Raw genomic sequence first — 13519 nt, 5'->3', positions numbered from 1 at the left:
AATGTATTCGAATCTCAAAAAATCTTTTGTTGATAGCTTTGAAGTCTAAGTAGCCAAGTTACCTAAGAATGTTATCAACAATAAATGGCATTCCAAACTCTCTTTTCCATAGGGTAATGTTAAAAAAAATTGCTGACCTTTCTCTGATATGCGAGAATATCCCGCACTCGTGTCAAGAATTTTGCACATTTTTCGGCATAGGCGGCGCCCGCCTTGCCATGTCGGCTGTAGTTGACGTCTTTTTCTGCGTTACACCTGCAAAAATCCGATAGGATTTACTTTGATGGAATAGCTCCAGTTATACTTTTTTTTACTGGGAATATTACTAGATACATTATCGCAAACCCTTCTCCTCTACCTGGGCTTGGAACCAGCATGTCATGTAAATATGGTAACATGACGGAGTTACTCTATATCCCTTTGCTTCCGAATCTTTCAATATTTATAAACATAAATAGCGAAAATAGTTATTGTAATACCCTTTTTAAATATCATAGAAAATATACTAATAATAATAATAATAATAATCGTTGGCGCAACAATCCATGTTGGATCAGGGCCTTGAAGTGTGTTAGAGCACTTCATTCAAGACCATAACGGTACACTAGGAGGCAATGTGGTCAGCATTGCGCTCGCCCGAGATTATTACCCTGATTTGACTCAGGTACTCATTCACAGCTGAGTCGACTGGTATCCGACGTCAAATCACGATACAAATTTCACTGCCACCAATGAGATTTGAACCGCGACCTTCCGTACGACAGCCTTGCGCTCTAACCACTCAGCTATCCGGACACATAAATACTAAATATACTGCTAACTTTATTTCAAGAAATATTCATGGGCGAATAAAAGAATGGAGTTAACTTATGGGTCGCCTTGTATAAGGTATGGGCATGGGCATGCATTATTTTTCACCCCAGAAACTAAATAAAAGACGATTCCCCTCGCCTACTGCGGAACTGGAGTCATTTTGGGTTGTTTAGGACACTAGAATGAACAAAACCCCCAAGTATCAGACACTTCAAGAGCCAGAAATATTTCAAGCTCAGTTGTAATAGTCACAGTTCATGAAACATCGATTTTAATGGACATCGTTCACTTCACTATTTGGTGAGGATATCGTGAAATAAACCATTTTAGTTCTTCTCCCTCTTGCAATCAACAAAAGTGTTGCGAAGCAGTAATACCCGACCTTGAGAAAGTAACGCCAATGCAGAATTGGCACACAACAAGGCGCCAAAAATGGCTCCCAAGACCACTTTCGCAGTCAAGGACATTGGATAGGTGTAGGGTTTTCTCCAACTGAAAAGATCATAAGTGGAGCGCGATATGAAATTAAAGTAAACATCTAGCATAAACCGATACCAGAACTTAATTTGTCGCCTTTGCTTTCATAATTTTCACACTGTCGTGTGTTAAGTCGTGCGGGCTGTACCACTAATTCCAGCTGTACTTGTAGCATCGATCATCCCCCTATTCATAGCATATGTAGATTGTATATTCTGACGGATTATCAAGTCGCCAAGAGCAATCTCCATCATATGAAAAATTATATAGACCCCGCAGCATAGTCTTAGCTCCGTATTATATCCTATTCGCTTTTACGGCCACACAAAAGGCATAAATGCACATCTCTTATTCCGATTTCGACACATTTTAACCCCCTCCTCGAGATGTTCTGTGGACCTGCGCCGTGGACGCTCTCCTTTCCATGTCACGGAAGCATTGGTGGCTGACTATTCGCCGTCCGCCGTGTAGTACACTCGTCTCAATTTTCTCACAAAGTGCCGTCAAGAGTTTCCATTGTGCTACACAGCTTCCTCGAGATTTTCGGAGACTCACTTTCACACGCTTCCGCAGAAGCACGATTCGTATTCGCTTTAGTTCACAAATCGTCAATATTTTCCTATAATGCGGGACGGATGTGTTCTCTGTTTACGAAAAGTTTTTCATAGAAAACACCATTTGAAAATCACCGGAAAATCGGAAAAGTTTACGTTTCGCTGCCGTTGTTTGTAATATTTATCAACATCGTCGGGTAGTACAAATATTTAGGATATAATATGTTCAAATCGTTTTCGGCCAAATGGATTTTTCAGAGGTCTAATAGTATAAGGTAGGTTGAGAGAGTTCTTGCCTAGTATCACATAGTGTTCGCTAAGAAATTCGTAAGAGTCGCCTCATGCCCAGCATTTAGGTTGCTTCAATGGAAGAATTGATTCCGGAATGATGAATTTTTCATGAAATCAAGTCCCCCAGGCATGGCCGAGATGTAAATTACCATTGACCGCAATTATGTATTATTCATTGCAGACTTTTTATTGACTTTTCGAAATAGTCCCATTAACTCCTGACTGGAGCAAACAAATCTTACAGCCAATATTTGCCTGCGAAGCGAGCAACTTCATTTTAGCGGAATGAAAGTCCACACGTTTTTATGACCATGCAGAGTGGAAAATTGCCTTGAGTGAGGGCGGGATTTTTTGCGCCCGAATTTTCCTCTTTCCTGTTAAATCGTTGATAATATTTACAATCGCAAGCTCCATATAATTGAAAGGTCAAAGGCAAGTCAAATAGTTATTCAAGGACCGTGTTCGTGTACATATGTAAATTGGGTAACATGTGGTACATAATTCCATCTGGATGTCTTTTTTGCGGACTCTCATGGAAAAGCTCCATCCGCAGTGGGCAAGGTAACAAACATTCCCTTTATATTCCTAATTTGCATATTCGGCGGTGAATCCTTGGGGGTTTAGCATACTTCGGGGATTTTAAATTACCAAATGTTCTGGAATGTAAATACTTATATTCGTATCTTATGAGATTTCTTTCATCTATATTTTGCAAGTTGTAGCTGGAAGAGCATTATTTCAGGTATTGATCGAACATAGCCCACTTAGAGCGATTGATATGTACATATGTAAACACACATATATCGGTCATCGACTATAATTTATAGGAAAGGCTCTTGCTGTTCTACTTTAAATTTATTACAATCCCACGTCCATATTCGTCAGTTGTCCTTGTTGCCTACGTTGACTGACTTTCTGTAAACTTTTATAGTCTCACAGCTGGCGGGGTGCCATTGGTTCAGTCTAGCGTTATGCATTTTAGACATTCGTTTTGTCCTTTTACGTGTACATGAACATATTGGATTTTTTGCAGAATAGGATTTGTCGCCGTTGCAACAATAGCTGTTCAATATTTATTTATCATCCCTCTGCAGGATTTTCATGAAATAAAGTTTATCATGGTCAAAGTATACTTGTTCAAGCCTAAATTGCTTATATTCTTAAATTATTCTAGTTTCTAGCTGCAATGTAAGCGTTTTAGCATAAATAGTCCGTCATCTACTGCCTTCTTGGTTGTTAAACTGATTTGCAATTCGTAGCACAATTGATGCAATTTGATTGTGACGATTTCTAATGAATAAAACGTTACTAAAAACTCAGACGTTTTGATATTTAAACTATAAATTAGAAAGGAACAAAAGCAGGAAAATTAAAAAAAAAAATCTTCTTCAAAATTTAGTAGTTATATGTCCGGATGGTGGTGGTTAGAGCGCTGGGCTGTAACGGAAGGTCGCCGTTCATATCTCACACGTGGCAGGGAAATTTGCTATCGTCACTCGATGTCGGATACCAGTCCACTCAGCTGTGAATGAGTATCTGAGTCAGATTACTGTAGTATGCCTTTACGGTTTTAAATGAAGTCCTCTATCACGCTTCAAGACCCTTATCCAATATGGATTATTATTATTCTGTTAAAGGAAGGTCGCACCGCGTCCTTAAAGAACTATTGTGCCCCTTTTACTGATACCTATTGATCATAGTATCTCAAGCAGGCCTATAATCGTCAGGAACTTTAGTATGTTCCCTACTTCTAGATCTTTCAGCTTGCATCTGGTATTAAGTGTTCTACCCAGATGCCTCGACCTACTTTTCACAGTTGCCGGACACTGTCCCAAGACGTGTATACCGGTTTCGTCATACTCCTCAAAAAACCTGCAGACAGTGTCCGTAGATATCCCTAGCTAACTCTCACCTAGTTCAGTCGACAATGACCAGTGAGAATTTCCACTATGATTCGGAGATTCTTTTTGATGAGGTTTAAGCAATCCTTTGTGCGCATGGGTTCGTATCCCCCAATAAGCACTCTGGACTGCTTCATCCCTGGTAGGCCCGCCCAGTATAGTTCTCTCAACCGTTCCTCTTCATTTCTTAGATTCATAGCCATGAAACCGTTTCCGATTCAACAGAAGAGTTCTGTCCCGTGTAAAGGCGTCCCTGCTCCCTTCTTGGCTAGTTCGTCCACTGCCTCGTTGCCTTCCAACCCAGTATGACCAAACCAAACCAACCCAAAATATCCAGACCTTGTTGGACGAGCCGAGTGTATTCAGTCTCTCAAGGCATTCCCACACCAGTTTAGAGTTCACCTGGTTGGACCTAAGTGCCTTGATCGCTGCTTGGGTATCGGTGAGAATAGCTATATTCTACCCCCTATAGTTCCTTTGGAGATTGAAGGAGGCACATTTGTCTATGGCGTATATTTCCGCCTGGAATATGCTAGTGTACCTGTCCATTGGCTCAAAGTACTTTTTCCTTGGAGCAATGACACCGGCACCCGCTCCCTCTGCTGTGGGGGATCCGTCAGTGTACTAAGTAATCAGTTGCTGGTTTAAGCCGTATGTCACAGCCACGCTCTCCCAGTTTGTCTTGTTACTCTAACGTGTTTCAAACTTCTTATCGAAGTGAATCCTCGTTGTCATGTTTACCGCCTAGAAAGAATATCAATCTTCCTTCGATTTAGGCAGCTCCCCGCCTCACTCATACTACCAGCCATCCTGAATGTTGCCTTCCTTGCCTGCATCTGTATGTGAAAATGGAGAGGGTTTAATCCCAGAAGGACCTCCAGGGATGCGGTTTGGCATGTCCTCATTGCCCCACTGCTACACACGCAAGCCAGCCTTTAGAGCTTATGTAACTCCCTGGCTTGTGTGCTGAGTTCGGTTCTTTCTGCCCAGATTACCGTTCCATAGGTAATCATTGGCCTTACTATTGCAGTATATATCCAAAGTAGTATCTTCGGGCTGCAACCCCCTTTTTTTCTTGCTATGGATCTACAACGTCGTGGCTTTCCGACTTCCAGAATAATTTTTGATCTAGCGTAATTCTCAAATATTTGACCTCTGTTTCTCGTTTCACCTCTATATCATGTAATGTTATGACTCTCAGGTGGTCAAGCTTACGCCACCTAGTGAATGGTACTATGGCTGGGTTGATCCGCAGTTCCACCTAGCATCATCATTCAGTAGCCATGAAAGGGGGTTCAGTGTCAAACAAAACCAAACGGGACTCAATGAATCCCCCTGGATGATGCCCTCCGCATATGGATGGGCTCTGAGGTATTAGCACCCTCAGATGAACGCACTGATAAGGTGATATGCGACCCTTCCATGGCTGTCGCCAAAAACTATATTAGTTTCGTATCAATGCGATACAGATGCAGGACATCGATTAGCCAGGTATGCGAGATGCTATCGAAAGCGTTGGCATAATCGATATAGCAACTAAAGAGGTTTCTTTGGCTTCCAGGCTTATCCTACAACTACCGAGTCGAACTTTTTGTACCAGAATTCTGCACCCGATCCAGACCTGGGCTCCCCCAGTTCTTCGAGCTGTTTATGACTCGTCGAACTTCTTTGTCAGTAATATCTGCAAAATTCATGCCAGACCTTTTGGCAGGACGGGTGCCTACGTCGGGTAACCCCCAAAGTCCACCCCAGTATTCTTTCGCTTCCGTCAACGAAAACTGTGCTGTCTAGACGCTCTGCTGGAATTCATGGAAAAATTGAAAAAGCTAAGCTGGTTCTTCGCGTATGTTGCATTCTGGACATGTCTGGAGTGACTTCCGCCATACCGTCGTAACCGACAGCATATGACAGAAAGTTTCTGCTTTAGTGTGTCCAGAATTTCAATTACAGGTGTCTCACTGGGAATGGCATAGTTCCTGTAAACCTTCTGCACTTAATTTCTCACCCGTCTGCTGGCATTGCCAGAGCTGAGTTAAGTCAGCCTAGCAATGTCCTGCCTTAGTGAGTCCCGCCGACGTTCCAGACAAATTTTCCATAGTGGATCTCTTCGGTCACTCAAACCAATGACGCGAAAGCGAACCTTCTGATCGTGCAATCTGATAGCCGCAACTGCACCACAATACACAAGTGATTGTAGTTGCAGCAGCGACATATCAGCACACATTCGAGATGCAATCTTATCATTGATTTGAGATAGAATTCTTGGAGTCGCTGGAGATGCATAGAGCCGTATTACCTGGTCTGTGCAAAGGATTCATTTCCGAGAATTCTATACACGCTCTTTGAAATTCGTCCCGAACCTCAGCGGAAATCCCAGCTGGACAGTGGAAAAGAGTGCTTCGGCGAGTACTGAAACTATTACCTGTAGTGCAGCATGGTGTTTACCTGTAGTGCAGCATTGTGTCGCTGCGAATTATAAAGCGCACCACGGCTAGCAGTTTCGACGCTATGTGGTACATTACGGGAGCCCGACCCAGTCACCAAGTCGGACGACTCCCGCCGGTTATCCGTACCAGACCTCAAATTTCTCCTTGTTCTCATTTTTGGTGGTGCATTTTATCCCTAGTTGCCAAGTGTGGTGATAGCTTCCTCAGCGACTAATCTGCCAGACTGCAGAATTCCTGCACTTTCCTCACCTACCCCCTGAGACCCTGCGGTGGCGTACAACCATTCAGACTGAAGCTATCCATTCCTCCTTTCATAACCGGGCTTGGGACCGGCTACGGCGGAGTTATTATTATTATTAATAGTTATGTAACATTCCAACGTGATCAATTTTGTGACTTTACATGACTTTATGGAAAAATTAAAGCTAATATTATGTATATACTCATCTGACATCTAGTACGTCCTGGATTCTCATATTCATACTACAAACTAGGGTGTTCACAAATTTCCTACAGCATTGTGTTGCATGCATCCTGCACATTTGGTCACGATTCAGTCAGTATCCTCGACTCCCATATGGCCAACCATTTTAGAACACTCCAGAAGTGTTAGGTTAGATTAGGTGGTGGTGTTGTGTGAATTTTCTTTCGCACGCCATTTAGTGGTCATTTTCTTGTGCGCTGTGGAACATTGTCCTATTGAAAGACAGTGTTGGAAGCATTAAAGCTCATATCTTCCATAGTGCCAAACAAATGATTCTGTAGAACCTTAATGTAAGAGTCCGCAGTCATTCTCCCTTCCATCTTCTCCAATTTCGTAGCTCCTCTTCCTGATTCTCAATTCTGGTATGGTACTATATACCAGGACTATGTACCAGAATTGAGCCCCATGCAAACGTCACTGTGGACTCTACCTGATATGGTTGTATTTTCGCTCCACAATTCCTCTACGCGCATTCGCGGCCGTCCGATTCAAAGAGCGTTATTTTGGTCACATCTGTCCATATAGCCTTCGTCATTTTTAGCCCAGGTTTTATAATTTTCTGCGAATGCCAATTGCATTTTCTGATGTCTCTCTGTTTGTTCCAAAAAAAATCATTCTTTCTATCGTTTATGAACAAAGTGTATCTTATGAAGACAACATTCAATTTTGAATTTAGTTCTCTAGGTATGATGATGATCAACTGGGTAAAAAACCTAGGCAGGTTGCTTTTCGTGGCATGTAGCTCTTTATCATTGGTAATAATGAAGATCCAAGTGCATGTATGGTCACCCCCTCCGGCTTCAACTCAACATAGAAAGATATCACTCATTACATGCGTGCGAGTTCACAGTTGCAACCTTTCTATCAATTTTCATGTGTTTGGTATACCCAATTCTGAGAAAAGTGCATACAACAGACAGTGAACCGATTTTAATAGGGTTTCGTTTTCCACAAAATAGCACAAATTTAACAGAAACAAGGCCAAGGTCATTTCGTAGTTACCGCTTCGCTTCTGTTTTACACTATCACTATTTCTGCTATCATAGCTTTTGTCGTCTTTTTCCTCCCGCGAAGCCCCCCATGTATCTATTCCAACCATAATGAACAATTAAAACAGATCGACAAGGTAAAAATGTCAGGCAGTTTGATATCCCATAATTTATCCAAGCAACACAAGCAAATTCTTTGCATTTAAATTGCATTGTTATGTGTGCCGAAAATGGATCACATCCGGTAATCGTAAACGTTGAATAAGGATGAAGCACCAGATCACACTCCAAAACAAAATATTCACCAAAGGAAGGATGGTGCCTGTTTGTGTTTGGTGATCCAACCCTGGTGTTACGCATTACATCTTTATGAAACAATCCACTACATCAGAGGTATATTGACAGAAATGGTGAAAAAATTCGCAATTAAACCACTAAGGCTGGTGAATAGAGATAGACCAATACTCTTACAAGACGATGCTTATCCACATGTTTCAGAAGCAACCTTGTTAAGACTAGAATAGTTGGACATTGAAGCTCTTCTTCACTTATCGGACGAGTCGATCGTCCGCTCGCTTGCATTCATTGTTTATTGAGCGCTAAGGCAAGAGTAGTTCCCGTTTTCTCGTCTGATTGCACGGCAGAGAATTGCCCCATCAGTACCGGATTGGATGCGGCAACTGAGCAATACCACGTCGCCAGGCTGTATCGCAGAAAGGCTTCCTTTTAAATCTTTCAACATTCCTTCCACGGTCCCTCATGTCGCGTCGGTTGTTATGAGGAAATAACGTTTTATCTATCGGATGGTAATTAGGGTAAATATTTCGATAACATCTTACGAAATATTGTTTAGCAGGCAGGTTATTGTCATTTATTATAGGTAGCATTTTGATTACCTGCCCAGCCGATGGTGCTGGGATGACATTAGGAAGCGATTTGCCCCCGCAAAACAAGGGGCTTCATTATTCGGTGCGCAACAGTCGATCCCGGTGTCGACTTCTAGGGACTGATGCGCCATAGCCCAGATTCATTCATCCGGCTGAGATAATATTAATATGTGTAAATCTTTCCCATTTCGAAACAAAATTATTAATTCTGGCAATCATCTTTAAGGTTTTGTGTAAAAAAAACCCTTAAAATCGGTTTATTGTCTGTCTGTCACACGTGTTTTTCTCAAAGACGGCAATAGCGATTGACACCAAATTTGGTGGAAAAGTGGGAACTATGAACGCTCACGCATACAGTGAGTTACATCCTTTTACTTCGAATTTAAGGGGGGGTGGGGTCCCCATACATGCAAAATCACCAAAAATAGTCATGTGGTGTATTAAATGAAAGGTCTCGGCTAGTACTTTTCGAAGCCGGTCCTAGTTTTGACATTTGTTGGAAAAGTGGGGAGTGCGGGGGTCGAAAGTGATCATTTATTTAACGGGCATTCTCAGAAAATACCCAACCGAAAAATCTGAAAAAGTGTGGCTTCCACTCTATAATGCCCAAGCTCCGAAATACCTTCCATACCGATATCTCTTCAAATAAAGTTAATAATAGTATTTCTATAATTTTTAGTAATTGGCTGCAAAACCCCCCTTAAGTTCATCCTGCAGTAATACAGGCTATAACATAGAGCATGATCCCACCAGGTTTGGTAGGGTTCGCACTATTAGTAACAAAGTTATAACAGGTCAAAGTTGTCGTTTCTTTACAAATTTCAAACTATGAATGTCAATATCACCCGAAAGTAGATACTCGCACATAATATTTGCATATATTACGTGCTACATACCAATGGAACAAATGCACACTCAAATGTCTTTATATAAGAAATACACAAAACCTTTTATACCTGAAGAGTCCAGCTTCCGGTTTGCCGACTTGTTATTATGTAGGTATAGTTTCCCTTTTTTTTCCTCAAGTCACCTGCTAATATAAAGATGATTAACGGTTTCGACAGGGGCCGAGGTAACTCATGGGACACTGTTTCACCTCTGCCCTGGAAGCATCGTGATCGAAAGTGACAACAGGTGGTAAACGTTCCTTTTTATATAATCGCGAAACATGGCAAGGGTGCGTCTTATATTTAAACCCCAATAATTTAAGCTTAAGCTACGCCAAAGCTATAAGCTTTTATTTGGGATATGAGGGGTCCTTAGTCCACATCTATTTTATATTGGACCGAACCGAAGGGAGAGCAACTTGCTGTTTCTCAGACGCTACCTGGCCTCTGCCCTGGGAGCAGCGTGACCGAAAGTAGCAACAGGTCCGGTCTAACATCAATTAGATGTGGACTCGAATTCCCTCATATCCCAAACAAAAATCTAGCTTAGGCTCAAACTATGCGGCTTAAGCTTGGACATAATTCGCATTCTTGTCGTGTTTTGCAATTATATAAAAAGGAGTGTTTTCCGCCAGTTGCGACTTTCGGTCACGCTGCTCCCAGGGCAGAGGTGAGGCAGCGCCTGATTAGTTGCCTCTATCCAGGACGAAACCGTTAGTCTCTATATTTTGTATTCTTGGGTGCTATGCCCCAAACGAGGAGTCCGTGGACCATAAAGCGTGAGAGCAAGTTGCTTTCCATTTTGTCCGGTCCAACATCATCCGAAACAAGAAACCTGCTAATATGTCAACAATATTCAATCGTATATGGCTGACTTCATTGAACTGGTTTTCTCTCATTTCAGTAATAATCGAACACTTGTTGGAACCGAATCGATCGATCAACCTCAAAATACACCGCCTATCATACCGCATTCATCAGAACAACTTCCGGATGACGCATCATCAGCCCAAACTCTTGCAGGCCGTCCAAAGCCTCGCAACTCAATACCGTTCCGAAGTGATGGGAGCCTCGATTACGATGCCCTGTACGAAGATGAGGACGATACGGATCTTAGTATGGAATCCCATGGTTCCGTAGTAACGCATCTCCTCTCCCAAGTGAAAATTGGAATGGATTTAACCAAAGTCGTGCTGCCAACATTTATCTTAGAAAGACGATCACTTCTGGAAATGTACGCTGATTACTTTGCGCATCCGGATCTATTTTTGAAGTAAGTCTTCTAGTTTTCGGGCTGAATCAGCATCTAAAAGTAAATATTTCCGTTTTGGCAGAATTGCCGACTGTGATGATCCACGAGAACGAATGATTCAAGTGTGCCGCTGGTATGTAAGTGCATATCATGCGGGACGAAAGAGTACCGTAGCAAAGAAACCCTACAATCCAATTTTAGGTGAAATATTCCAATGTTACTGGGAAACGCCAGGTAAGCAACACGAACCAGTATAAACAATTCCTGCTCAGAACGAAAACTATGATTTGTTTTAAAGGGAAAAATTTGGATACCGATCAAGTCCCAGATGGACCCGTACCGTGGTGTAAGAAAGACCAGCTAACGTTTCTTGCTGAACAAGTTTCGCATCACCCCCCAAGTAAAATACTCTTTTGCTTGAATTTTTTTACTTGGTCTTCAATGCAATTGTTTTCTAGTTTCTGCCTTTTATGCTGAGCATGTTAACAAGAAAATTAGCTTTTCCGCTCATGTGTGGACCAAATCAAAGTTTCTGGGTTTGTCTATTGGAGTGCATAACATTGGTCAGGGTATTGTAACGTTATGTGACTTAAACGAGGAGTATATACTTACTTTTCCAAATGGCTATGCAAGGTAAGGCTCTGCATGAAGTAGGACGTCTTTTGGAGTGCTAACGTAATTCTACTCTAGATCGATACTTACTGTACCGTGGATAGAATTAGGAGGAACAGTGACAATACAATCACCACAAACGGGCTACCATGCTGAGATAGAATTCTTGACAAAGCCATTCTACGGTGGAAAACGCAATAAAATATCAGCAGAGGTAATGTTTTGATATATCCCTTTCTCAACAGAAATACGATGGTTCCAAATCACTTGTTTTATAGGTATTCGCGCCTAACGAGAAAAAACCTTTTGTGACAATAAGTGGTGAATGGAGTGGTGTTATGGAGGCAAAGTGGCATGATTCCAGTAATCCGGTAAGAAAAAATGGGTAAACAAATACGTTGTGTGGATAATAATATTTGCTTCCCATAGAATGGAGTCTTTGTTGATGTAAATAGTATTCCAATTTTCAAAAAGCATGTGCGGCCCATATCAGAGCAAGCTGATCTCGAGTCCAGAAAAGTGTGGAAAGAAGTAACCGCAGGCCTAAAGTAATTCTAGTTAGGGAGGATAACATTTCGTGAATCTAATGTGTTTTTCCGCTACAGATTGAATGATATTGATCGTGCAACGAACGCTAAGTACGAAGTAGAACAGAGGCAGCGAGACGAGAACAAAGCTCGAAAGGAGGCTGGTAGTGATTGGGATACAAAGGTACATTAAACTTCTCATCATTCAATAGTCAAGTCTAATATTTTGCTTCTTGTTCTGTTTCAGTATTTCAAGCCATTAGGTGATGCGTGGATCTACGTTAACCCGCTATCACAAAGATTATATGTTCAGGAAAAACAAAACAAAAGATAGTGATCCCAGACTTCACGCAAACCATAGAAAGTACACACATAGATACAAGCCACCCCTTTCAAGTTCTGGTGAACTATAAAATAAAACGTAATTCAGTTAAGTGCACAAAAGACGAAGTTAGCGTCACCAAGTAGGACGATGGAGAACAACGGCATCGTGCAACTTTATGAAACTAAGCAATCTACTACTACCTAAAGTATACTTTAAAAAAGAGAACTTCTAAAAATATCACAAAAATACACTTAATTTTTTCAAATCAGTCAAACAACTACACATCAATGAAAATCAACATTTCAATCGCTATATTTTTATTGAAAACGATATTTTTTACTTTCAACTACCCGTCAGTATTGAAATTACTATAATAAATGATTATATAAAAGACATTATTAAAGAAAAATTTGCGAAGCCAAAAAATGCGAGGTTTTTTGAACTGTAAAGTAATGCAGGTGGTCATGCACGCGTGCATACGTTATTGTTTTGTGGGCTTGCTATGATATTTTATATAATTACTTAAACACTTTTATATCATTTGCTTTTATGAATTGTATTTTACTAGGAAACGTGACTGAATCACTTTTCAATTATTTTAATAATTTTGAATTGCATTCAAAAGGAAACTGTAATACAATATTACCATATGCAAAGTTTTTAATGTATACCTCCCTTCCATCTTTCGCAAGCGAAGCACTTATGTCCTCATTGAATTTTAAAACTGATAGCCTCATACGAATTATGGTTGCTGGAACCTCTCGGCAAGAAAGTGTAAATCAACTTCATCTGCAAGCCGTTGCTTTACATCTTTCGCTACCTAGCTCAATTCTCACCGGAGATTTTCAGTGTAGAATAGTTTTAGCTGCCCTCAATGTTATTAGTGACATGAATTTCCACTGCATCGCATAACGAACAATAAATATACCAATATCAGGGTCGTAAGGAAATTCCAGCCCCCCCAAGAAAATTTTGAGCACGGGGAAATCCTTACTCTCGTTCATTATCAATGTCAAAGTGTGACCTCTCCGCTTTTATTTGCATCGTTGTCTACAATTTATGAAGCTCTTCAC

The 13519-nt window shown here is 41.2% G+C and overlaps 1 protein-coding gene across 1 annotated transcript in view; it reads left to right on the top strand.

Moving 5' to 3' along the window:
* LOC119661704 (oxysterol-binding protein-related protein 9) overlaps window positions 1–12735 on the top strand; it is a 38935-nt gene extending 26200 nt beyond the window's left edge. The window contains exons 8-16 of the mRNA XM_038071155.1: window positions 10635–11003; window positions 11065–11216; window positions 11281–11382; window positions 11441–11615; window positions 11673–11808; window positions 11873–11965; window positions 12024–12142; window positions 12200–12305; window positions 12369–12735. Of these exons, the coding sequence (XP_037927083.1) occupies window positions 10635–11003; window positions 11065–11216; window positions 11281–11382; window positions 11441–11615; window positions 11673–11808; window positions 11873–11965; window positions 12024–12142; window positions 12200–12305; window positions 12369–12455 (1339 nt within the window). The 3' untranslated portion in view covers window positions 12456–12735. The remainder of the gene's footprint in view (window positions 1–10634; window positions 11004–11064; window positions 11217–11280; window positions 11383–11440; window positions 11616–11672; window positions 11809–11872; window positions 11966–12023; window positions 12143–12199; window positions 12306–12368) is intronic.
* The last annotated feature ends 784 nt before the right edge of the window (window positions 12736–13519 follow it).

Source organism: Hermetia illucens, chromosome 1 (genome assembly GCF_905115235.1).
Source record: "Hermetia illucens chromosome 1, iHerIll2.2.curated.20191125, whole genome shotgun sequence".
Taxonomy (NCBI): domain Eukaryota; kingdom Metazoa; phylum Arthropoda; class Insecta; order Diptera; family Stratiomyidae; genus Hermetia; species Hermetia illucens.
Note: the sequence above shows the minus strand (reverse complement) of the source record. Positions and strands in the feature narration are given on the sequence as shown.